This window comes from Helicoverpa armigera, chromosome 13, assembly GCF_030705265.1.
Source record: "Helicoverpa armigera isolate CAAS_96S chromosome 13, ASM3070526v1, whole genome shotgun sequence".
Lineage (NCBI taxonomy): Eukaryota > Metazoa > Arthropoda > Insecta > Lepidoptera > Noctuidae > Helicoverpa > Helicoverpa armigera.
The window spans coordinates 5,367,111-5,394,719 of NC_087132.1; the positions used below are offsets into that span (position 1 = coordinate 5,367,111).

The 27,609-nt window shown below is 34.4% G+C and overlaps 2 protein-coding genes across 6 annotated transcripts; one reads left to right on the top strand and one right to left on the bottom strand.

The window, feature by feature from the left end:
• Positions 1 to 1,908: 1,908 nt before the first annotated feature.
• On the top strand, positions 1,909 to 21,712 carry LOC110371607 (E3 ubiquitin-protein ligase RNF8). 5 transcript variants are annotated; one of them, XM_021327936.3, is made up of 18 exons: positions 1,909 to 2,158; positions 2,257 to 2,856; positions 3,760 to 4,011; positions 8,846 to 9,043; positions 9,265 to 9,342; positions 9,676 to 9,789; positions 10,028 to 10,284; positions 10,364 to 10,482; positions 12,843 to 12,932; positions 13,546 to 13,622; positions 19,466 to 19,509; positions 19,809 to 19,886; positions 20,092 to 20,169; positions 20,390 to 20,464; positions 20,652 to 20,732; positions 21,016 to 21,096; positions 21,169 to 21,243; positions 21,473 to 21,712. In XM_021327936.3, the coding sequence occupies exons 1-18, from the start codon at positions 2,063 to 2,065 to the stop codon at positions 21,567 to 21,569; spliced, it is 2,490 nt and encodes an 829-aa protein (XP_021183611.3). In that variant the 5' UTR covers positions 1,909 to 2,062; the 3' UTR covers positions 21,570 to 21,712. The 5 variants fall into 5 exon arrangements, with proteins under 5 accessions (XP_021183611.3, XP_049696415.2, XP_049696414.2 ...); XM_049840458.2 differs by lacking the exon at positions 20,652 to 20,732; XM_049840457.2 differs by lacking the exon at positions 20,390 to 20,464.
• Positions 21,713 to 22,986: 1,274 nt separating this feature from the next.
• LOC110371584 (putative lipid scramblase CLPTM1) lies at positions 22,987 to 27,250 on the bottom strand. Its single transcript, XM_021327904.3, has 3 exons — positions 26,963 to 27,250; positions 25,191 to 26,811; positions 22,987 to 24,865 (listed from the first exon to the last, which is right to left on the bottom strand). Exons 1-3 carry the CDS (start codon positions 27,065 to 27,067, stop codon positions 24,693 to 24,695), a joined length of 1,899 nt encoding a protein of 632 aa, XP_021183579.3. The 5' UTR covers positions 27,068 to 27,250; the 3' UTR covers positions 22,987 to 24,692.
• Positions 27,251 to 27,609: the final 359 nt, after the last annotated feature.

Sequence of the window (27,609 nt, forward strand, 5' to 3'; positions counted from 1 at the left end):
TTACTGCAACAGTATGCTGCGTTAGATACAAGTATTAAAGTTCATTGGAGTCTGCCTGTGTAGGTACTTTCTAGTTTAGTAGGTGCATTTTATCTATGTTTTTATTCGTTCTTTAGGTTTTATACAATTTATTATAAACCTAGTGCAGATTTAAATAAAAAATAAATTATATGGCGTCCAAAAACGTCTAGTTTTAATAGCTTGGTGATCTCATATTTAGGTAACTCACATACAGGCCATTAGGTAACATTTCTTAACCAAACCTATAAACAATTTCACTGCCAAGAAACTGACATAAGTGCTTGAAAAGGAAAAAGCAAACCGACTAACGCAAAATTTCAGTCTCTGCAAGCCAACAAGTTACGAACGCCGGCGGTGCTTTAAAAATTCAGTGTGTACCCACCCGCCACGCTTGCATTTTTCGAGAGTACTAAAGTCTGCTTCGTTTATATTAAAGACCTCTATCTATTCGTTTTATCCACCCCGAAATATGCTTTCACTCTCGTCGGCTCTTCATCCCGTAAAAGAAGCTAACTTTAAGAAATATCGCTCGCTTTTCAAGTAAAAAAATGCTGTTGACTTTCGAATAAAACTGTGACCGTCAAGCTTACCTAGTTAGTAGATTAGTACCTAACAAAATCAAATATATATACCTAATTGTCTATTAATAATAAACTTAATTGCATTATTACAATTGACTAATTTGCTTTAAATCTTCTCTTCTTCTTCACTAAGCACTCATGTCAACTTATTTAGGTACTTAAGTAATTTTCTCAATAAATGCAATTAATGTCACTAATACCCTTTGATTATATGAATGCTAATACCCAAATGGACGTACCTAATTACAATAGTACCTAACATGACATAAAATAATTAAATGTATTTGCCAAAAATATACCGGCCAAATTGAGAACCTCCTCCTTTTTGGGAAGTCGGTTAAAAAATAGGAAACTTTCTTCTAATTGGAAAGAATTAATTTAAAAATATCCAAAAATATTTCACCTAAATTAACGTAAAATAAGAGGCGTGATCTTATCATTAATGTGATTGTTGAGAATCGAGAGCCTAAAGGCGTTAATCGAATGTTGGGAGTTGAATGTTGAAAGTCGAAAGCCGAGAGTCAAACGTCGAGAGTCGAACACTGTTAGACGAAAGTCAAATAACACAAATCTATTCTATTCTTGGTTAATGGCAAGCAATTCGTCGCAAGCCGCGTGCTATCAAGAGATGAAAGTCTATAAGCGAGTGTCAAGATTTGAAAGCCGAAACATGAAAGTTAAGAGTCGAAATCAGAAAACTTAAAAAAATCATATGTAGGCACCAAGACATCATAAATCACATAATTACTCAGGAATAATCTAGCTTTCCTGCTGCCTTAGTAAAACAATTTTTCGAATCGGGTAATTAGTTTCAGAGCCACAAGGTACAAAAAGACAAACAAAAAAAATAGATATAGGTTCTCCTTAACTACAACGAACACAACAATACATTTTTTTTAACACTGACACGAAAATGTAAGTTCTCTTTCAAAAGTAAACAATAAAATAATTACTATAATGAAATATAATAATATGTATTTCTATTACTGTTCTGGACTAACCTCAGTAACTAAATTAGAAGCGGTCCCCCAACGCGACGTATTTTTTTGTTAGGCGTAAACTCCGCTCTAGTATAAAACCTAAACCAGTCGCAACTGTCGGTGATTCTCCCAGATTCAGATGATGCGACCGATTCGCCGCATGAAACATTTCATATGATTACATATACTCTAGGAAAACAAAAGAAAAAAATGAAAATAAGTTCCCCAGTTATTATCCTTACATTGGTCTCCAGCGATATCCAACATACAAGTTCCGTGGTCAAGTAAATTCTCTTTGCCTGTGGACCATAGAGAAAAATTATATGGGCTATGGTTTCTGGTCTATGATTCATGAATGAAGCTCGTAGTTTATCGAATGTGGAAATGTTGTTATTATTTCAAATGTTGGGAAACGTGCCCAGTTTTGTTATATGAGAGATTTACTGTGTTTAGTATATTATTTTTTACATTCCTATAAAGATGGAAGGTGGTAATAACTGTCCAGTATTAGTGTCTTGTAAGAAACTGAAAACTGAATTTGCTGAATTTAATAAAATACCTCTAACCTCAGACAACGTAAGTACACTTTGTTTTTATTGCATATAGTATAATTTGTTACCTAAATCCTATACCTATGCTGTATGTATTCTACATGGCTTTTTTCTTTTACTCAGTTTTCACTAGGGCGAGGATTGAAGAACTCTGTTGTTGTACCATTTATTTCAATATCGAGGAATCATTGTCTCTTCAAAAAAGTTGAAAACAAGTGGACTATTGAAGATAACAGCTCGTTTGGTATTAAAGTGAACGGGGAGACATTAGGCAAAGGGTTTTCCAAAACATTGTGTGATGGAGATGTCATATTGCTAGAAGGATCAGAAGAATTTGTATACAAGTTTACATATCCATCAGGAGACGAATTTGAAGTGCCAAGAAAGCGTATGAAAATGGACGATACCAGTCCAAATAACAAAATAATTAATGATGTCAAGATGAAATTTGAAGAGTCACAAACTTGTGAAATAAAGCACATTGAAGAAAAAATACAAAATGCTAAACAAATGCAGAACACATCTAAGATATTAAAGCAACAGTTGCAAACAGAAATGAATAGGAAAATACTTCACCTAGAGAGTGAGTTTGCCTTACAAATAGAAAATTTAAAAGGAGAGAAAAATGAAGTAGAGCGACAAAAAACAATACTTGAAGAAGAGAGAGATGCACAGCTTGCTACCATCAAGCATGAAATGGAAAACAAAATAAGTGAACTCATGGTAAGTTACCCAACATCACAAAATAAAGCTATATTTTATTTTGTATTGGTCTTACTACAAAAACTTAAACATGTGTCTATGTTGTCTAAGAAAATTGTGGCTTCAAATGGACCTTATTTCAACGTCATAATCTGACATTTTTTTAGACAAGTCTTAAACTGACGTTTAAAAGTTTTTGTGGTAAGACGGTATAAGTTTAAAATAAACCTACAAATGAGTATGATCAGTTAAATCGTTTTCATGTTCAAGGATTTTATTTTCTATACTCTATTTGTTAGTAAGTTTGTTTGTAGCTAAAAGGGCTTACCTTTAAAGAGATAGGACTTATCTATACTAATATTATAAACAGGAAAACTTTGTTTGTTTGTTTGTTAGGTTGTAATGAATAGGCTCAAAAACTACTGTCCCGTTTTTTACTTTCACCATTCGAAAGCCACATTATCCACGAGTGACATAGGCTATATTTTATCCGGGTACGGGCAGTGGTTACCACGGGAAAACGGCTAGTTACATATAATTTTATAGAAAAAAATGGTAATCTTATGAAATCATGTCAGTAATATAATTTTATTTGTTATAACTATGATAAATAGGGATACCCTACCTAAAGCATAGCAGTATGTATAAGTTGTCATGTTATATTTTATGAACATTAATACCAAAACTGATAAGAACAGTCACACTTACTAGAGACTCATTCATTAGCTGTTGTTTTTTCTTGTTGAGTACAGTGATGATCATAGATAATGGAAAGTATTCATTGCTTAGTTGCTCATTTTACAAGAATGACAACTTCAAAAGCAAAATCACATTAAAAATAAGTGTGGAATTAGTATATATTTTATAAAAAATTTTAAGAGTATTCCACTCTTACTTACCGTTTTGTATTATTTATATCTTCAGGAACAAATTCAAAAACACAATGAATCTGAGTCAGAATTGATAAAGGAAAATAACTTACTCAAAGAGAAACTCATGAAGGAGAGGGAAGAGTTTCTACTAGAACTTAATAGAGAAAACACATCAAAACAAGAAATTCTGGAGAATCTAGAGGCCAAAATTAGAGAACAGGAAGATGTTCGATTGAAGGAACGGCAAGAGTTCTTAGAAATGCTGCAAAGGGAAACTGAACAACTTCGATTGGCTAAGGAAAAGGTAAAAGCTGGGTTTCACGATATTTCTTGAGTCAAAGTCAAAGTCAAAATCGTTTATTGAAAATAGGCTAGATTCTAGCACTTTTTCACGTCAAAAAATTCAAAATGACAGCACCCCCAAAAATGCCCCCCTTTCACCACTTCCTAGTGTTATGGCTGGGAAGAAGTGGTGAAGAACAAACTTCCCAGCAACACAGCTGTCTATTACAATTTAATTATAATTACAATTATACAATTCAATATTAGTCACAAATATATATATATATAAAAAACACTTGTTGTCCACTTCAGAGCTGCCATCTGCGTGTATCTGTGAAATAATCATTAATGTTATAATAAGCCTTTTCAATCAGAATATCCTTAATTTTGATTTTAAAAGAACTGTCTGTTAGTTCTAGCAAATGAACTGGGATTCTATTATAAATGCGTATACAAAGGCCCACAAACGAACCGTGAGCTTGTAGCTACCAACTAAAGTTAACATTTTGTTTTCACATATTTTCCGTTTTCATTTCAAGAGTGTCCGGGTTTCTTTTACTGAGTCCCACACAGGTCTAGTGTTGCAAAAAAAAACGTTTGTTTTCTAATGTGAGAAAAAACCTGATAAACACTGTTTTTTTTCTGGCCCTTGTTTTTTTTCAAGAGATTACTCTAAAATTGTTAGAACATTTACCGTTAAAGATTAATACTTAAGATTATATAATAGAGTCGTAGGTTTATTCTTGAATCTGTACCGTAGATTTTCTGATAAAACAGTACCAAAATTTCATAAAAATATTGGCAACATTCATTGATATTAACTCAACAAAAGGGAAATCACCAAATCATATACCTATTTATGCACGGGGAAATCCCCTTTCGATTTGTTTGTTTGAACGAGCGCAATTGTGGTGCGTGACGCTGACGTGTGACGGGAGGAGAGAGTTCAATATAAAATTAAGTATTTAGAATTTGTGATATTCAAGTGTTGTTATATCGAGTCTAATTACAAAAATTCGCCAGAGAGGGTCGCTGCGTGCCTTGACGAACCTTTACTCGTTACTCAACTCTCCAACCCCCCTTCATATCTAACTCCTCATTTTCAAAACCGTTGCTCCGGTCATTCAAAAAATCTCCGTTCTTCTCACAACCTTCTTCTTCAATGTCCTTCTTATACTTCTGATACTATCCACTCTTCTTTTCATATTCAGTCTATCCTTTTGTGGAATGTGCTGCCCTTAGAAATCAGGAAGTCCAGTAAGCAATCATTTAAAAGTGCCGTCCGGAAGTTTCTGCTTAATAAATTGCTAGATAATCTTTTGTATATTATATATGTGTAATATTTATGTACTTACGTCTATTTTAGTATTCAATTATGTTTATCTCTAGTTGTCTTATACATGTCTTTCTAAGTAAGTAATAGTAGGGGAGGCGAGGGTGCTAAATCGGGAGTGACTCGAGCGTCAATGAGACCTATTAGATTGCGAAGCTTAGATGATAAGAAGAAAAAAATGTCCTGACATACACACACTTTCATCGGTGGGTGGAGCGGCTATAAACTTTCAAAAATGTAAAAAAAAACAGTTGCATGGACATACTGGAGCGCGTCAGATATTAATAGCATGCACGTCCTACGTCATTTTGAAAACATACGTATATTAATCTGACTGTTTCCATGGTGGGGGTGGTAGTAGGTAAGGGTTAAAAATGGGACAAAAAATAATTTTATCGAGCGCGTCAGATTATCAAAAGGGGTGTTAAGAGAACCAAAACGAAGGCTCTTATGCAATAATCTGACGATTTAGACGTGACCTAAACTCGTGGCCATTACTTGAAATTGCAAAAAAAAATCGCCATTTTGAAATACTCGAGCGCGTCAGATTAAGATATATATGGTTCATTTATGTACCCTTAACGTAATCATCTTATAATCTGACGATTATCTGGAGGAATTCGCTTAATCTGACAATGAAAAGTTTTTTTGCAAACCTTTTAACAAATTGAAGAACTGAAAAAATTGCAAGTAAATAAACCATTATGTAAACCATTATGTAATGTAAGTACAAAACTTTTATTTATAAGCAAATAAGTATGAAAAACATAAAGGACAATGGACACAAATATACGGAACCTCGTACACTCCACCAATAGCAATGTCATACATATCATTGTATAGGCCTTTTTATCTAGAACAACCTTTAATATATAGCGTTGTTGACGTTTGCCCGTCCTGAGATATAGATCAAAAAGTGTGTAAAAGTTAAAACTAAATAATCCATTGATATCTCAAGTTTTTAAAGGAATATCTAAGTGCTACCACGAGAATGTCTTCTAAGTACTATCAACTTTTACACACTTTTTGATCTTTATCTCAGAACGGACAAACATTTCAACAAAGCTGTTATAATAAAGGTTGTTCTCGATAAGAAGGCACATACAATGATATAGGTATATGACATTGCTATTAGCGGAGTGTACCAATCTGCTCATACATTACATACATTTCTATAATAATTACATTTAATTATAATGACATTGATAAATATACATGTGTCATAAACAATACAATAGAATCTATAATGGCTTGACGGAAATAATCTACGCGTAAATCTTACAAAAACTAATTTTATTCAATTTAATACACATAGATAAATCTAAAATCCAAATAATCTGCCTAGCCTTTTTCTGAGCTATTTTCATACAAAAAAAATACGTATAAATTTGACTTAATTTATTAGTTTAAAACCATACAGTAGAGTTGCACGTTGCCACTCTTGCAGAACAGATAGAAAGAGATAGCAGTTGCTTTCATTGATGAAGCGACACTACGCGCGTAATTTGTGAACCACGTTATGCAGAGTAGAACCAATGTTAACCGGATGAATAGGCCACCACGATCTGTATAAAAAAGGCGAAGTATACGAAACGGCATTTCTCGGTATTACGATAGACAAACAATGCAACTGGAAGGCACACGTATTTAACAAAAGTATCCAATAAAATGAATCGTCTTCGTTAAAAACAATATATCTGCATACCATGACCAGTAACATCCTGAGATTAGCGAGTTCAAACAAAAAAACTCTTCAGCTTTATAATATTAGTGTATATTATTTAAGACCCAAAATGTACTAACACTTATTGCAAATGAATTGAATTGAAAAAAGAGAGAGAGGAATAGAAACTTGGGAGAAGAATACCGGCATCACGTAGCTGCACGCTTTAAACTTTATCGATTAATTTTCCTTACTTCGGCTTACGGGAATCGTCAGATTTTATATTTTTCGTGAACGTTGAATTACTCCCTTCAAAATAAAAAAAAAAATAGCCGCGCTCGAGAAAGTCAAGATGAGGTTTTTTTTTTACAAGTTTGTAACCTTCCTACTTCTTATCGTCAATCGCAAATTGTCAGATTAGTGGAATATACACTTTTTAGCATATAACTAACTTACCCTATCTTAATCTGACGCGCTGGAGAATGTCAGATGATAATTTTTTTTTTACTAATCTGATCCTTTATTCTAGACGCGCGGCTGCATATACAGGGCTTATATTTGGTGGAGGTGTTAAATGGGGTAATAGCTACCTCCCTATATCGGGTGTGTCGTTCATAATCACATTAAATGAAATGCATTAATATACTGGTTAATATATGTCGATTAACACAAAGAAAAAAGTAAAATACGTAAAAATAAAAAAATGATTTTTTCAAACAAAGTAAATAGGATAAAAATGTGAAAAAATTTGAACACCATATAAAAGTCAGTCATTACAAACAATTGAAATTCTCCCTTGAAAACTGACAGCTGTCAACTCATCAAAACCTTCGATATTCCTAACTTTATCTCTGCTTTACACATGATGTTGTAAATTACAAAAACCAAAAATGACTCCTGTGATTAAACCACTCAATGGATTAGGTTATTTTTTTTACAATTCGCCATAGAATGTCATAAAGTATATGCGGTAGGATTTAATGTGATTGTGAACGACACACCCTGTATACTAATCTGCCGCGCTTGAGTAAATCCCGAAATCCCTTCTAGGCCTCCCCTACTATAATGCACCTACCATGTTATCTCTGCATCACCTTAAGGTTGACGGGAGAGAATGCCCATGGCTTTAAGTCCGCCTTTGTAATTGTTTGATTGCATAAAGTTAAATAAATAAATAAAAATAAATATCTACCTAAGTATGCCGTCAATGTTGAAAGTAGTGAATTATGAATAAATAATATTTTGATATACAAATTTAATTTATAATTGAACTAAAACGTAGGCTAGAAAAAAAACAACTATGCAAAGTATTTTTTCTTCATTATAGTGAAAATCGAAAAAAACTAATCGTGTTGTGAAGTTGTGGTGGCCTAGTGGGTAAAGAACCAACCTTTCGAGTATGAGGGTGTGGGTTCGATTCCAGGGTCCAGGCAAGTACCAATGCAACTTTTCTAAGTTTGTATGTACTTTCTAAGTATACTTAGACACCAATGGCTGATAAAAAGGTGAAGGAAAACATCTTGAGGAAACCTGGACTATAAAGTCTGAAATCACCAACCCGCATTGAGCAAGCGTGGTGATTAATGCTCAATCCTTCTCCATGTGAGAGGAGGCCTGTGCCCAGCAGTGGGACGATAAAAAGGCTGTAACAGTAACAGTTTTATCATTTTACATCACTACACAGGTCACATTGAATGTGTTTTTGCGATTATCAGGAATTCGTAGCTGTTTATGACTTTTAACTAAAATCATAGCCATAAAATTGCTCAAAAATTAACTAAAACTTATTTTTTATGTTTGATTATGTTAAAATAAAAGTGAAGTTCATACTAAGAAGCTAAGCTATCAACCTCTTTACAGGAATTGAAGGAAATAGAAGAACAAAGAATACAGAGGGAGCAAGCCTTAAAGCTGGAATTAAATACTATTAAAAAGAATCTCGAGGATAAAGTGCAACAAACGGAGCAAGAGAAACTAAAGGCTGAGAAAATGCTCAATGAACAGATGGAACATATGAAGAAAGTTAGCAATGAGGACAAAATAGCTATGCAGAAATTGGTAAAATTATTAATGTTATTTTTTTCTGCCGTATAAACCCCTAATTAAATCAAATTATCCAACCGTTTTAAAGAAGGGACCTTTTAGGACATTTCAATACCAAGATTCCACATAAAGAATTTTAAAATTAGTTATATTTGCGATGATTGTGTATTTTTTTTTTATATGATCTAACTAAACACTGACCTTGTTACATTATTAAATTTCCCTCCACATTACAGATGAAAGAAAGAGAAGATATAGAGAATAAATTAAATGAAGCACAAACCAATGCTGCAAAGTCACTCGAAGAGCTCCGGGTAAATATTTTCATAACTAGATATTTACTTGTCTATGTATTTTTATACAAAATTGAGCGAAGTAAAAGCTCATAACTTATTATATTATAACTTTCTGAACATGGGTAGATTGTATCATTCAACTACATATAACGCTAACCAAACAGTAATAGACATCAAATCGCTGATTTGACCAGTAAGTGGCAGTTTGAGGCTTGTATTGTCTGTTTATCATTTTATTTAGCTGGTGAAGTCCTACCCTATTAATTTAAAGCATCATTTATATTATTAAACCATATCAGTAACATTATAAACTGGTATCACCACTTCTAAGTTCTTGTTTTCAAATAACAGACACGAGTGATAGACAGAGAGACTGAGCTGGCTGCGTTGGCTGCCGAGAGGATACAGAAGCAAGCGGAACAGTCTAGTGTAGTTATTCACACTTTACAAGCACAACTCGAACAGGTTTGTATCTGAACATTGATTATTCTATGATTCTTTGTCAAGAAGCATTAACCTAAAAAGATCCTAAGGTACCCAAAGGGTAAAATTGTGTTTCGAGAAGATAACACTCGATTTTATGGTAATTTTATATAGCCAGGAATCTTTGTGGACGAAACTGGCACTTGGTTAATTTTATCTCATCTGCCCACCAGCTTCATATACCATATATTTAGTTTTCAATTCAAGGACTACTTCCCAGGTAAAAAGCCAACTACACACTGTTGAAACGGAGAGAAACACGATATTAGAAAATATCTGTGCTCCTGACAACGCTGGTGAAGGTTCCTCAAAGCAAACAGTACTGACTGAAATGGGAGAGCTCATGGAGAGCGAACTGCAGTGTAGTGTGTGCAACGAACTATTTGTTGAAGCCACTACGCTCAACTGCTCGCATACCTTCTGCAAATATTGTATCTCTGTTTGGAAGAAGAAGAAAAAAGACTGTCCTATTTGCAGGTAATTTCCAAATTCAAAATATAGAAACCAACCAGGATTTCTACCATTTATAAGTTTCTAAAATGAATATCCATTTCAGAGCGCCGATCACCTCAGAATGCAAGAGCTTAGTTTTAGACTCATTCATAGAGAAGATGGTGCAAAGTCTCAGCGAGGACATGAAACGAAAACGAAAAGACATTTTAGATAATAGAAAAGGTCAGTAATCATACTTTGTTATCACTAGTTTGTATAGATTATAGTTCGGCCGTTCAGAGAATGCGTTCCTGACACCTATCAGTTAGTGACGACTAGTGATGGGCACAACATAACACTGAGTTCGTTACCGTTCCTTCAAAATGAACCGCCGCATTATTTTAAGATTATTTTCGTATTAAATTGGCGGAATCATTTGTTTCATATTTTAGTTATTTAAGTGGAAACCAAAAAAAGGTAATATTCATATAATAAAATTGTTTTATTTATTCTTTGTTACAAGTACATTGAATTGAATGTGCGTACAGAATATTAATCAGACTCCGATTTGCTTGAGGAAGTGGTGTCTTCATCATCATCTTCGCCTACATGTATAATTATATTATTATCAATAACAGAATCAATCCTGATATCTCGGTTAAACGAAAGCCGGGTAATCAAATAAAACAGATCGAAAACACTTGAAAAACGTGGTCTATGCGCACGAAACGACAACAGACGACTGTTTTAGCGTCACAAAATGGCGGCCCATAACGCCATTTGGGGTTACCATTTTAATCTAAGTATAAAAATGCGGTTTGGTCATAGTTTTATTTTTATATTTCATAAAAGTTATAATTAAATCTTATAGTCCATTATTTTCCAATTCTTAAAAAGAAAAACAAAACGTATTATTTTATATTATAACTGTATAAGAACAGATTACGATACTTGCCTGTTATTTTTAGCACAGCACTACAAAATATAAACCGCTGACATAACCTTGTAATAGCGCAGTATAGATTTAGAAAAATATTGTTTACCAAGTTATTTGACACTCAGTTTGGACCAAAATTATAACATTCATTGATTATTGATATAATAATGTTGTTTTAAATTTATTTCATCAATTGTTAAAACGGTAAACAATCAGCAAAAAATTTTTATCGTAACTGCAACGCCATTACAAAGTTACGTCGTCAGTTCAATCGCGATGTGTCAGGAACGCATTCTCTGAACGGCCGAACTATAATATACCTATTGGGAAATCTATGAATATTATGACAACAATGCAGCTTCATAATACATTATTTTATAACACAGGAACAAAATTTGAATTGATTAGTATGCTTACATTGTTAAACATCTAAAGAAGTTGCTATGTCAATTTATTGGCGTTACAATATTTTCATCCCAATTTTGGGTGCAGTTTAGGATCGCAATGTTGCTGTTAATCTTCCTCTATTAAGGCGCTGCGCAAACCTAGACACTTTTTGTTCACGACACCACATACCGCGAATAGATAAATCACATTTTAAACGATTACAGATATTAGTAATTCAATTAGTTTATTATTTTATATACACCATATTACATAATTTAATTAATTAGTTTTTAATATCGTCAGTAACCGGCTTCTGTACACTTCTTCTGTACAAGGCCCAAAAAAGGCAAAGGGTTTTATGCTGTTGCGCCTGGGCCTAAGAACTTTAGTACGTAAGCTGCACTGATCGAATCAAAGTTTGTTCTATTGTGCATAACTTGACATGATTTTGCCATAGAAGTGACAGTGACCGTTCACCGCCACTCTTAAGCGATAAGATACAAACTATTCAGGGCAGAGTTATAAAACGTGAATAGCTTTATGAAGCTGTATTGGTTGCAGAACTCGAGTCTGAACTGGCCCGGCAGTCCGACGCGAACTCCAATCGGTATGCTTATTTTAAACAATTAAATATCATAATACACGACTCGAAGTATGTTTGCGCCAAAGGATGATAAAGTAAGAACTTGCAACAAAAAAAAACCAAAATGGCGTCAAGTGTTATACCTATTTTATCGATAAATTGGCCACGAATTGGAATAGACTTATGTTGACAAACCGTTTGGGGTATACAATCCAGGTATTTCACTGAATAATAAATTTTAGCGGTCATTGCACGTAATTTATCTATCAATAAAGACGATTCTCCTCGGTAAATCTGCTAGTCCAAAAAAAAATAATTTGACAACCAGTCTAAAGCTTCAAAGTTTTGAGTACCTGTAACTAACCGTCTAAGCTATTTATAAATAATAGCCAGGACCTATCATTTACCGTGCTTTCGAAAATACGATGTTTTTATACTTAACATTCTTATAAATGTTAATTAAATTGTAAGGTGGTAAAAGGACTCTTAGACCATTTGAGTAAGCACTAACTAAAGGTAATAAACATTCTAATGGTGCCATGTATAATCATCGGCACGGATATTGAGCCCTGACCTTCACCTTCGCAGAAGCGATTTATTGGTTTATTGCCTTATGTGTACAGTGCGCAAAGCGATCCCCACTCTTCCGCCGAGAGCTCAATATCCGTGCCGATAACTATAAGTGTGTAATTGCAGCCGAAGAAACAGCGCTGACGAGAGCTCCGAGTTTTCCGACTTCAACGACAGCGAATACTACGAGGAACAGGAGGAGGAACAGGAGGAGGAGTGAGTTATATACTTATTCATTATCATTATTTATTTTAATTAATTATTATTCTTAACTAGCTTCCGCCCGCAGCTTCGCCCGCGTTTTTTGTTGATAAAAAGCAGCCTATTGGTTAATTCAGGGTATCACCTACATACCAAATTTCAACCAAATCGGTCCAGCGGTTTTTGCGTGAAACAATAACAAACATGCCTCCATACATTCTCACAAACTTTCACATTTATAATATTAGTAGGACTATATAGCCGTTGCCTTGCTCCCATAACTGCCTCATAGCTTTATAGTCGCATCGCACAATTTCTGATCACGAGGCCTCAACGTAAAACTGCCGTCTCCGAATGGTATGGCCCACTCCATAAGCATTGGTCTAAGCGCTAACTGGCCTAGTATACAAAGTATGAAAGATGTCTTAGATCAAATGTATTTTATAGAAAAGGCGGTTCCCTGTTTGACCTGTATGTTGTACGTATGGTTGTGCACAATAATTCTCTCACGTTTGGCTGAACTAGTTTTGAAGCAGTTTTATCATAGAATTTGCCTGCCTAAGAAGGTTCTTGGTGGATATTGTTGAAGTCGGTATTTTTTTGTAAAAATGTTTTATTTTATTTACAGCGACTACTACGGATTCCACGACGGCTTCTATGACTCCGATGGTAGTGGATTTGACAGTGACGCCGACGAGGAATCGGGTACGTGAAAATACATTACCTACTGTGTGAACGTACATTAATCTCAGCCGAATGCGCGAATTTTCTATATCAACTGTCATTCAACGCAACATTCTAAAATTCGTTTTGTTCGGCGCAGTCGGCTTTGATAAATGCGCGTTACCTGCAGTCCAGTTTAAATCGCATTTTCGTTAGGGGTCTGCTCGAGGCTCCTTGCGAACTACATGGTGGTATATAAAAGCAATCATAGCATACGTCGTGATAGAAATTCGTAATTAAAACCTGGCAAGCTCGTTAAGGACACTCCCATGTTCCACGCGTGGAGCGGGACATAGATATCGGGACTAACAACATCAAAATTAAGGTTTGCGAAAATGGCGAACTATTGAATATAGAACGTAAGCTCACTGTTGAGGTTGTGTCGTCCCCAGTGGGGGCCACTAAGGCCTAAGCCTACCGGGGATGCAGGATGATCGAAAGAGTTGCCCTGGTGCAGACGCCAGCAGTTCAACCTATCCAAATCTGTAAAATTGAACCTTCCACTATTGTGATAAAGTGAAAATCTATTTAAGAAAATAGACAGATTGAGATAGGTTGATGTGCTGTATGAATATAAAGGGCCTAAGGAGGAACGTGGTGGGAGGTTGTATCGTTTTTGAACGCTTTGCAGATGATTGAGTAGCACGTTTGATGTTTAGCAGCCGGAGGTAGTAGTGGTGGTGGCGCGGCGCTAGTGGCGGGGCTGCCGGACGCGTACTACGGCGGCTACGGGCGCTGCTACCGCTGCGGCGCGCGCGGCCACTGGGCGCCCGGCTGCCCGCGCCGCTAGTCGCTACAGCACCGCAACATACCAAACATCTCTGAACTCACTGATACCCTGCGCAACCGTGGTCTCTCCACATACATACGACAGCACATCGACCTACCTCAATCTGTCAAATTTATTCAATCGATTTTCAACCTTATCACAATAGTCGAAGATTAATGTTGGGTTGATAAAATTTGACAGATTCGTTTAGGCTGAACTGCTGGCGTCTATCCATAATTGCAGAAATAACTCTTTTTTTTTTCAAAAAATTGTGTAAAATTAGTATTTAAAAACAGTATCTTCAGCAAAAAATATTTGATACATTTGCACCGTTGCGCAGTCTGGTAGCCAACTTCAGAGAAGCAAAATTGTTTTGATATGATTTGTACATGCCGTACTCATATGTCGTGTCGCTATCGAACTTCAAACTACTTAGTTTCACAGTCGCAATATTATGGCCTTAAGAATTATCACATTTGAAAGAATATTCCTCTACTATCATGTTTGCCTAAATTTGTAGCACCAACGTTTTTTTTTATTATCTAAAGTTTCATCTAATTTTTTATAAGCTGGTCTTAATTAAAGCATTATTTTGGTGTTCTTATACCACATATGCTTGCGTTCGTGCTACTCATTTATGCAATAGCACAAGTTAAAAAAACTAGAATCTCTGAGCTGTACCTAAATTTTACGGTAAGCTTTTTTATACATTTATATCAATTGATTAATTTCTTCATCTATGTATCTAGGTACTTATTAAATGTAAAATAATTTAGTTTTGTACGTACATCACAAAAGCATCTGGATACAAAGCGTATCTTAGATTAATCTGTGATAACATATGGAATGTTCATTTTTCTCAAAATTACCAAGTATATATGTCGAAACAAAAATATTGTAAACAAGCAAGATACCTTATAAAATGCTTGTTTACTTTTAAAATTGTATGAGTGATGATTGTGATTATTTTTCAAACATTTGTATTATTTGTATGATTGACTCAGTGTGTATGATTTATTCAGAGGAATCGTAAACCAGCACTTTTTCGTCTATCAATAAAACAGTTCTTTTTTGCATTTTTAATTTGTTAATTAAAAAAACAACCAAAGCAAAAATTCAAAAATATGTGTAAGTGTCTGGTATAAGCAAATAAGGTCTCATGGATAGAGAAGCTTCAAATGGAGTTTTTCCATAATAATAAATTAATTTGTCACCCCGAGTCGGGTGCTTTCCACTGAAAAAGACGTTCACGTCATGTGTAAATTAATGTAGGGACGGTTTATCAGCAACTTTATCGGTGAATAAATTTTTGAGGGAAAACTGATAGGGTTGCTCAGAAACCGGCCAGAAGAGGTATCATTTCTAGAATAAGTGCATACGTCACATGTGCATACGAAGAAGTAAATCAAAAGTGTCATTAAAATAGCAGAATATTTTGTTATTTACATGTTTGACAAAATATTATGTTTCAATGTTACAATTAAGCTAATTGAAAGGCATTTAGACAGCCTTTGTTACAATATTGTTAAAATTTATTTGTGTAAATTTATTTGTCTATATGCGGTAATTATTTTAAAGGAGAATGGGCATTCCTGGACTATCAGCGGCCAGTTATGAAATTCATATTAAATGATAACTCTTGCAATTAGGAATAACTTTTACTATGGGCGTCATCCCGCAGAATTATTCGCGGTTTTTAATGTTTACTTTTTTATCATCCTGATCACCTGAAGAACGTTTTTGAAGAAGTTACTCTAGATGCCCAAAAAGTTCAGAAACAAAAATGCATTTCGTTCGGTTTTAAAGTATAGGTACCGAGAGAATAGAACTTCAATACCGAAAGTCCGCAAGTAAAGAACCGTACTTAATCAGTTAGACGTCAGTACTAAAATGACTGATAGCCCAGGGTCCATGCCCATTGTCCTTTCTATTGATCCGAAACTGAACATATTACGGCAAAATGTTCAGTGTAAGAATTGTACATAAATGTAGAAATAACTCTATTCTTAAAAAGTTATGTAAAATTGTTATTATAGTTATGAAAAACAATGATTGGTATATTTTAATTAAATCAATCTTTTGTAAAAAAAAATATGGTATTATTTTGACAGTATCTAAAATTTCCATGTGGTCTTACTATAGTTCATTAATTCCATGTCATCGAGGGCTCAAGTGATTTTTTAAAATATTCCAAGATAGGTTGCTATTCTAATAACAGTTAATACAGTTTCTGTAGTATTTCGATGGCGACACGATTTGTAGCAATAATTTATCTGATGTTCGTGCTGGTGTTGCGTTGCTATCGATAATTGCGATTCATTTTGTCTCATTTAAAATGACAATCAGGAAGTGATAATTCGGGCAAAACATCTTCCAAGTTGCAAAGTCACATAAAAGCTCATGTTGGCGTTTTTAAGTTTTTTTCACTCGAGACAATTGTGCCTACGTTACTTCAGAAACTAAAAACTTAAATCACATAGAAGGACTACCACTTGCTTGATATGTACCTACATTTATAAGGTTTGTACATGGGGCGGCGGAAATAAAGTAGCCTACTCTCATTAAAAATATAAATCCGGCACTGTCTGACCCTACCGTAGATTGGGAAGGTTTCCCTTACTTATTTTGGACTAGCTGTTGCCCGCGACTTCGTCTGCGTGAGCAATATAGAATTTCCAATTTCGTTTATTTAATCATTCATTGCTCAACTCCCGTAGGTGATAGCGTGATAATATATAGCCTATGTGTTGAACCGGCCCCCAGGTAATAGTCTTGCAAAATTTGATTTAAATCCATGCAGTACTTTTTGAGTTTATCCGGGACAAACATACAGACATACAGACAAAAATTCTAAAAACTACATATTTGGGTTCAGAATCGATTATGGATCACCCCCCAAGTATTCTTTACAAAAAATATTCAATGTACAGTTTTGACTTTCCTATCATTTTATTGTGTCCATTTCGACCGCGCGGCCACCTCATAATTTTTGATGAAACTTTGCCAGGAATTAGTAGTAATTTGTTACTTTTCACTCCTCTTTTCCTGAATTTGTTACAAAAAAAACCAAGCCGCTATGACAAAGAACAGTTGGCCGCTAGAACCGCCACTTGCCGTAGTCATCGCCCGTGATTACTCAGAAACTATACAATGCAGATAGACGAATGATACATCAAAAGAAAGGTCTTAATTTGTTAAATTTGTTACAAAAATAAAAAAGTTCAAAACGTAGATATACAAAAAGTTATGCAATGTTAAGTTTTCAGGTTATGAGTAGGTAAGTATATCACCGTAGGCACCAAATTAATAGAGGCTAATGTGTATAGAAAATTAGTCTTTAATTTGTTACAGCGAAAAAAGACAAAAAAATACTAGAAAGCAGGTTCAATAATATGTTAGAGTCGATTTTAGTTGGCCGCGCGGACGGCAATATGCCTAAAATACAATTTCGTTTTTCTCGTTATTAAAAGTAGGTTTTAGCTTAATTAAAGTACTAGTCGATGGGTAACGTAACCTAGTTTGAATAAATATAGCGAATTTAACTGCAGCATTCGTATTTTAAGAGATATTTACAAAAACACAGTGGTATGAAACTGTATGAGAGTAGGGTGTCCATGCATTTTCACATATTCGAAATTTTTGTTATTCACGTCTTATTTTTTTAGGGAGAGTGCATACTTTATAAAAATCAAAGTCACAAATAGATTAAAATTTCTTTATTTACAATCAACACAAAGGCACACACTTTCAATTGTTTGCCTTTGTGTTAACACAATGTGTCAAAAATGTGACACAGAGTTGAAAGGTGAACTTAAGCTAGGCGAGATCATAACATTTGATTTAAACGGAGCTGCAGACTCAGTTTTAGCATTAAGGATAATTATTATTTCTTAGTTGGTACTATAGAATTTATACCAGGCACAAAAATAGGCCACTATAAATGTAATTTTTTAAATAACAATAAATATTTTTGTTACGACGACAATTCTTTTAAAATTGAAGTAAGTACCTCTAAGAAAATATGTCTACATTCTGTGTCATATATTCGTGTCAGTTAATTTATAAATATTATGTAAGTTTATGAAGATTTTATATTTATCTGGTTGTCTTTTATTACTTGATTTGTTTGCCTTTGTGTTGATTGTAAATAAAGAAATTTTAATCTATTTGTGACTTTGATTTTTATAAAGTATGCACTCTCCCTAAAAAAATAAGACGTGAATAACGAAAATTTCGAATATGTGAAAATGCATGGACACCCTACTCTCATACAGTTTCATACCACTGTGTTTTTGTAAATATCTCTTAAAATACGAATGCTGCAGTTAAATTCGCTATATTTATTCAAACTAGGTTACGTTACCCATCGACTAGTACTTTAATTAAGCTAAAACCTACTTTTAATAACGAGAAAAACGAAATTGTATTTTAGGCATATTGCCGTCCGCGCGGCCAACTAAAATCGACTCTAACATATTATTGAACCTGCTTTCTAGTATTTTGTCTTTTTCGCTGTAACAAATTAAAGACTAATTTTCTATACACATTAGCCTCTATTAATTTGGTGCCTACGGTGATATACTTACCTACTCATAACCTGAAAACTTAACATTGCATAACTTTTTGTATATCTACGTTTTGAACTTTTTTATTTTTGTAACAAATTTAACAAATTAAGACCTTTCTTTTGATGTATCATTCGTCTATCTGCATTGTATAGTTTCTGAGTAATCACGGGCGATGACTACGGCAAGTGGCGGTTCTAGCGGCCAACTGTTCTTTGTCATAGCGGCTTGGTTTTTTTTGTAACAAATTCAGGAAAAGAGGAGTGAAAAGTAACAAATTACTACTAATTCCTGGCAAAGTTTCATCAAAAATTATGAGGTGGCCGCGCGGTCGAAATGGACACATTTTATTATATGTATAGATTTTGATGATCCACAATTGTTTCTACTTAATTTACTTGAAAATAGACCGAAAACCTGGCTGCCTAAGCTTCTCATTAGGCTGTTATAAAAATTGAATAGCTTTATGCAGCAGATCCTATTCGTTGCAGAGTTCGGCAGATCTGATATGGGCTTCGGACGCGAACACTACACGGTAGGTACCTATAATAAGTATATTTTGATTCTATTTTGCAGAGAATCAGGATCGCTCAGAAAACATAGGCAACTATAGCCATTAGTCACTTTTATGGAACTGCATATGAATCCGCCCGTAGGCTCTCAGGCTTTTTTTAAATAGAGGTAGGTTACCTACCATGAAAGTCCTAAAATGAATGAGAGGTGGTTGAACTCTCACAGCTGATGGATGTTACGAGCATAGTTGTTAAAACTTATAGATGTAGGTTCGATGTAACAGCGGAAGCATAAATCAGTGACTGGGCTTACTGTTCCCAGGCATAGTGGCAGCTCTCGTGAGTCCACGCCTAACTATGAGGACTCCGTGCACGACAGTGAAGAAGAGCACGAGTCAGAGTAAGTCAACCTACAAATACTTTTGAAATTGTCCTTTAAAATATCAACTGCCGAGTTTAAATAACTTACCCACCCCATGAGTCATATGTGAAACAACGTATGTGCACACCGATTGTACACCTATTGTGTTTGCATCTTAAACAGTCAAAGACAGTGAACGGTTAAGTAAAACAGGTTCCGAAACTGCTAAATTATTCATTTACAGACGTAGCCACAGCTCTCGTGAAGCCTCGGAACGTGAAAGCGACTCTAACCGAGATACCGACGATGAACCAAATTCAGAGTAAGTGTCACGAGAAAAATTTTCGAACAACACTAATTTATACCCTATATAAATTTAATTATGCACACCCCTTATCCTACTCTCTAATTTACTAGGTACCTTATCGTTGATCCAACCTTTTTTAAAGCCTGGATCAGCCCCTTTTAAGTACACTAAAAACAGAGAAATGTGGAAAAGGCTCCCTTACTTCGAATAGAATTGACTTATTGGTTTATTTTAGTCGCAGTCGCAGCCCTGATGGTGAGAACTTAGCTGACTCCGACTTTCGCTGGCTCCAAGACAGCGAGGAATCGGAGTAAGTTTATGTCGTTTTAATAATCAAAATCGTTTTATGGACAACGTTCTAACGCCAGGATAACTTTCTTTTGCGATGGCTCCGCGAAGAAATAAAGTCTAAAAATAGATGTTTAGGTACTATCACATTAATAATATTTAAGACGGTCTTTTGTGTTATCATTACCAACTAGCTGTATTTTATCCAGACAATGTGTCAGCCCCGAGAGTTCGGCACCTGACTACGATAGCCCCTCCAACCATGAAAGCGATGGGGAAAGAGATTCTGAGTAAGTTTAGCTCGCATTATGTTTATGTGCCTAGTGCTTTACTTACAGTGCTAGAATAAATAAACGGGTAAATAAGTGTGGTAGTTGCTTAGTGCTAGTTGCATCGTAAAAATGTTGAAATGCTTGATACACATGTGGCTGTCATGTCATAGATAAACGAATATCCCAACAAAGAAGTTTCAGACAGAATAAAGCCCGCAGTCAAATATTAACCTTTAAAACCCACCTACATGATTTTGTAGTATTTAAGGGTATAGAGTAGCATTATATTCGTTGTTTTCAGACACAACCACAGCTCTGGTGAATCGTCACGTGACTCTGAAAACCAATCCACGCAGGACAGTGATGAAGAACAGGATTCTGAGTAAGTACCACACACTTGATGACTTCAATAACGGTGTTTTATTTTTATTTTTTATAAATAATTGTTTTTCAGAAACAGTCACAATTCTGATGACTCCACATCTGAGAACTCTTCTATACAAGACAGCGATGGGGAAATGGATTCGGAGTAAGTTCAGACCATTGTTTGTTAACATTCAATTTATTTAATTTACTGTTTTCCATATCCTCATAAAGAAATTACCTATTCGTACGTAGTTACTTGTTTCCCGAGTAACTGTCATTGGAACATCATGACGGTCGTTACGTTACGAGTATACATTAGGAAATACCTAGGCAGATGATGATTTATATTTTGTATATGAATTAAAAAAATTACTTTTATGAATTATTTACAGCGGCGAAGCGGATGGCTGGGTTACGGAACATGATAGCAACAGTGATGTTGACAACAATAGCAGTAGCGACGTCAGTAGTAGTCTCAGTAGTCTTTGAAAATGCCGCGGACGAACACTGGAGTTCATAATAAAATTATGATCTTATAGAACATACCCTGAAAATCCTGTGATGTGTCCTGTGATCCTGAAGATTATCCTGTGGCCCATTTTCCTACCATCATCACAGGAACTGAATCTATATCGTATTGAATAATAGTGATAAGAAACCACATATGTAGGTACCTACTGCTTATTAAGCAGAGCAAAAAAACTGAATGCGTAATAATGAACTGATATGCGTACCTATAGGTATCTATATGTGTACCTTTGCAGAGATTGAGTCAGTACCACAATTTGACGAGGTTGAATTAAGGTGGTAGATGCCAAAATACTAAGAAACTGATTAGCTCAAAACTTGTGTGCTTAGGGTCGGTTCATATCTGACGGAAAATGCGTCGAGCGTATTGTAAATGTATGATCGACGCACTAACGCATCATCGGTTAGGTGTGAATGATTGAATGTTTTACCGTATATTTGTCAGTTCTGGCGTTACGCGACCAGTAATACGCGACGCATATTCCGTTAGATATGAACCGACCCTTACTCTGATTTTACAATTAACTTAGTTAAGAAAACCAGACGTTAAACTTTGCAAGCATAAAAAATACCACCAAAAAAATGTTACTGCTTACATCAATTTGCCCCTCTAAATTCAGCCAATTGTTCAAATGCTTCGTCGCAGTTTTGGTCATTTTTAACTGCTCTAGTCACAAGGAACACAGCTAAAACTTAAGAAGAGCAAAGTTGTTTGGAAGCTTTCTTTAGTCTTAATAATGTGATATCAGAATTACGATTAGACCTAAATCTGAATATTATGTTGATTGGCAGTATTCAAAGTAGGTACGTGCAAAACTAAAACTCGAATAATTATATAAACATACATAGAACATTTTAAATGTGATTTATCATACATATAAGTAGATGTTTAACGGTTACCTTGTACCTATATGTGACATAAATAGCAACCACCAATTAATAATTTTATTGTTATACTGCTTTCGTGAAGTATTTTGAATTACTTTATTGTTGTTATATATTAATAAATCAATCTTTTTACATTTATAATTATAGTTTTTTTTTTTAATTAAATGCCCTTCCCTTTTTAAAAGCTCGTCTAAGCTGAAATGTTGGGCTCCGCTACCGTATGTGCGCATTATCTGTGTACATAAATGCAGTAGTGGGGCACATCATTTCAGCGTTGACGAGACCAGCTATACTTCTCTAAGGGCTATGCTACACGGGCGGTTCTCCCGCCGCGGGAATCCGTTATATCGGGCACAAGTTATATCCGTGCAACGGATGGCAAAGGACACGTGTCCGCACGCAGCCGCAGCCGCACCGACACTTTCCATACATCAGAAGGAGTTCTCAAACTATCTGAAATACATATAGATAATAGAAAGAAAAAAAACTATACATTTGAAACAACAAATTTATTGATATTTAAAATTATAATTATTATATTAAAATGTGTAATAGTCATGCAATAAAACAATATTGTGCTCCAAACAATGAATTGTTTTTTTTTTTTTAAATAATAGTATTTGGAAGAAAAACTTGCGGAATGGACACTGATAAAAATACTGTTAATATTATTATAAAGTCAATTTTCATTATGAAGACAAATATAAATTCAGAGTAAGCTATGTAGGTCGGCACTCGTAAGTAAAAGCATTAAGAGGAAAATATATTTCATCAAGGTACAAGACACTACTATCGGAGCATGATAAGTAATTCCACTGTCAACAGTATATCTAGAGCACACAGCGCGGACTCATGATGCGAACAAAATCACGTTGTTGTATTAAAACAAGTCTAATTAATTTAATACTTACAGGTGCCGATATTTTATTATTATTCTGTTCCTAATTTATAATTATCTGTTAACACATACACACTGTTTAATAATTATAAAAGAAGTAACATAAGAATCGAGATAAATATGATATTAAATATATCATGATATCACACAACCTTAACATTCTACAAATTCATTTAATTTAAATTTAAATAATAATAAATACTTGTAAGTTCTAACAGATAACATGTCTTTTTATCTCTTATATGTCGTCAAATAGTTCTCTTGTTTACAGTGACGCTGGTCATTAAAAAAAACGAATTTTATGACACTAATGATTTTAGAACAGTTATAAATAACATAACAATGAAACTATATTCAATGGAGAGAAAAACTTAGATCAATAATTCAAGACCTACGTAAGTAACTGGGTACTTTTTTTTGTATGTTGCTGCTCTTCCAAAGTAGGCAATGACAGTTTATTTAGTTAAGGGCTGATTTTTCAATCCTCAGTTAACTTCTATCTGAGGAATAAATATGGCGGGTTGACATATTTTCCATACAAAAGCTGTCAAATCGTCAAACATATTCTTCAGATAAAAGTTATCTGGCGATTGAAAAATCAGCCCTAAGTATATTAAAAACGGTCTATTGATGTAATGAAGACACTCAAACGATTTATTGCTTACAAGAAAACGCTGCCCAAAATTAACAAGGAAACACACAATGAAATGGCATTGTGGTGTGAAAATGATTCAGCCAAACATAAAATCGATTATTTAATTTAATATGAATAAATTGTTCAGAAAGGAAAATACAATTAAAATTAATTCCATCTGAATATACCTTAATTTGTATTTTATTACTTACACAAATATATATAATTATCAAAAGCTTCTGGCTTAGGATACATAAAATTTTGATTTCCCATACATAATGTCATACTACAATGACTATAACATTCAAATGTATTTTCCTATTTGCACAAACAAAGTTTCACATCATGCCATCCAATATCTAAACGGGTATTTTGATAAGCAACCTCAAATAATTATGAGGAAAATATAAATATTTTGTTATTACTTATTCTGACATTCTATTTAATTTAAAAGTGAATTTGTATTTTATTTGGAAAGTAAACCTTTGAAAAGATATTGTGAGTTTATACTGGCATTAGTTGCCACATGTTGTCCATAACTATGTACTGGTATACTATTTGCATACAGATGTAGAGTTTGATATTTGTATAAATATTCAAAACAAGTAATAAAGAGTGATTTTCCTGAAGAATACTTTACCTAAAATACAATTCAAACTGAATATTAATCATTCTTCTTATCTCCAGACTGTTGTTCTGTTTCTGTGATAGCTGGAGTGCCATTCTTAACTTGTTTTTGTTGTTGTTCCATCTCACCAGAGAACCCAAATTCATTGACACGCTTGTGGTCAACCTTGTAGATCCAACGCTGATATAAGAAAATGAAGAACACTATGTCTGAAACAAAAAGCATTTTATGTTATGGTGATTGTATATTGTATTCTATTCCTCCTTCATATCATACATGGTTCATGCCATACATGTACATAATATTACTATACTTCTAAGCTATGTATATCTATACCAATATAATAAAGAGGACACATTTTTGTTCATATTTTAAAGGCTCTGAAACTAGTGAACTGATTTGAAAAATTCTGCCACTGCTTGAAAGCTGGACTAGTTTTAAAATGATGTGAAAAGAATAATATTATTGATGGACTTTGAATTTACATCAAATATTCAATATAAACGCAAATAAAATGAGTGAGTGAGCACTTACCATCTCTAAAGCAGCCTAAACGATACATGGTTGGCATTTTGATCACAAATGCAAAGATATCATCTATGAAAGTATTGAGGAACTTATATGTCATCATACGCCAAGGCAGATGGGCTACTGACTTCAACTTGTAATTAATGAACAACTGAGGTGTCATCATGATGAATCCAAAAGTCAATAAATATCCATACATCATGTTTAAGATGAAGGAATACCATCCTTTGTGTTCTTGATATAACAAGGAGTACACGCCATATCCAATCAAGAGAGGAAAGCAAGCCCAGCTGAGATAGCGGAAGGCTAACATATCATACTGTTTTGTGCTAGATTCCACATAAGATCCTTTGTCAGTAAAACTCAGTTTAGGTATCCCAAATATGCGGTCCTCTCTGTTTATCTTTACATCCATCACTTTATTGATTTTCCATACTTCAATGAGTAGCCCAATGAAGCATGATATTCTGACCATGACATTTGTTTCATTGTCAAGTACGTATAGCAACACCACAGTGGACTGGAAAACATTGAAAAATACTGATCTCACTGAAAGACCTTCAAGTGACTGCCTGTTATTCCAAAACTGAATATCATTTTTGAAGGCAAGTAGCTCAAATATAGAATGTAACACAGATACACTAATGGTAAGTGCCAGTAAGTATGGAGATGTATCAAGCAGCAATTCCTTCACAGTATCCTGTTCCTCATCTTGTTCTTCAGCCCCTAGTGCAGAGAACATGCTTAATTTGTCCCTCATGGCTTGAGCAGTATACAGCTGCCATTTAAAGAGGCTCAGTGGTTGGAATGTTAACACAAGGTTGAGAACCTCAGAAGTTTTGTTAATTGGAACATAATCACGCATCATATTCCAGTAATCATTCAAGAAGACAGCAGGCTTGTATTGTTTTCCATCTGGTAAAAAGAAAATGAATTCATCTAATGGAGGTGGAACACTTCCCTGCATCCAATTAGTTTGATCAGTGACCAAATTTATGGTCAAATTTGGATGCCAGTGAGAAACTATTTCTTCTTTCAGAGTCTCAGCTTTGATTATTTCTTCAGCTGATTTTTCGGTTTGGCCAGTCAGCAAATTATGGGTCTTCATATACCTTAACTTTTTATACTTATTGAGCATCTTTTTCCCATAGGTAATATAAGGTCCACCATAATTATTTTTATTTTTTGGATCAGGCGATTTCCCAGATTGTACCAGAAATACATGTAGATAAATTGATCCATTGTTCTTTAATGCATCTGAAGGCGTGATACTGGTGGAGTGGGTGAATGTGCCATCATTATTAGGTCCTCCATGCCAGTCACCATAAACAATACCAGTATGTTTCCAAATTAAGTCTGAATCATCCAAGTTTGAGTAAAATTCTCTTTCAGATACATAACAATACATGTCTAATACTGTACCATTAGCAAACATATTTATGGCAGGGACACGAGGTGTAGCAGTTGGGTTGCTTAGATCTGTCTTAGGTGCTGATGGTTGCCGGAACATGGATGTGATAAAATAAACCACTAATGCTCTAATTATCAATGACTTTGTGATGGCAAAGAATGATTCCATTTTTGTAGGCTGCATTCTGCGCCGTTGTTCATCAATCTGGGCATTGATCTAAAACAATATATATAAGTGTCAAGGCTGGTACTTGATGAAATAAGGTTAATTTTTAATAAAATGATGACTTTCGATTATATAAAATTATAATTGTCATGATTCATTCAACAACAATTTTATTGTTCTAAATATCTAAAAGTCTACTTACATCAACAGCATCTTCAGAAGATCCATTTGCTTCAACAACACTGTTTTCTGTGGCGGCCTCGCCAGGGGGATTATTGGAAGGAATGAGATTATCACTTTCTGCCATTGTGAATATGTAGGTATCGATTGGTATTCTATACAGCTCTTAACATTTGCAAGACAAACTTAATCTCCTCATTCCGTTTCTATCTGTACATGAAAATTAAGATTGAAGTAGGATTTTCTCTCAATTTCATGAAATGAATTATTTCAGTATCATTATTCATTAAATGCATTGACAATAAGTTTCTTTTTTAATTATGTTTTGTTATAGCTCACAGGCTTTTAAGACATCATGTTTAACTTCAAAAAATCGCGAAGCATGTGGACTGAATTAATTTAAAATTGCATAAAAGACTGAAATACTTTTTAATTCACAGAAAAGATATTTATTTAATGGGAGGTAATAAACAGCACAACAAGCAAACAGGAAATCAAAAATAATATTGCCCATTTCAAAATAAATACAACAACGCCACAAAAATCAATCGCTCTAGAGTCTAGAATAACAATAATAAAAAACAGAAAACAGAGGCTTGAAATATTCACAGAATATACCCAATATTCTGTGAATATTTCAAGCCTCTGTCTGTTGCAGTTTTAATATCG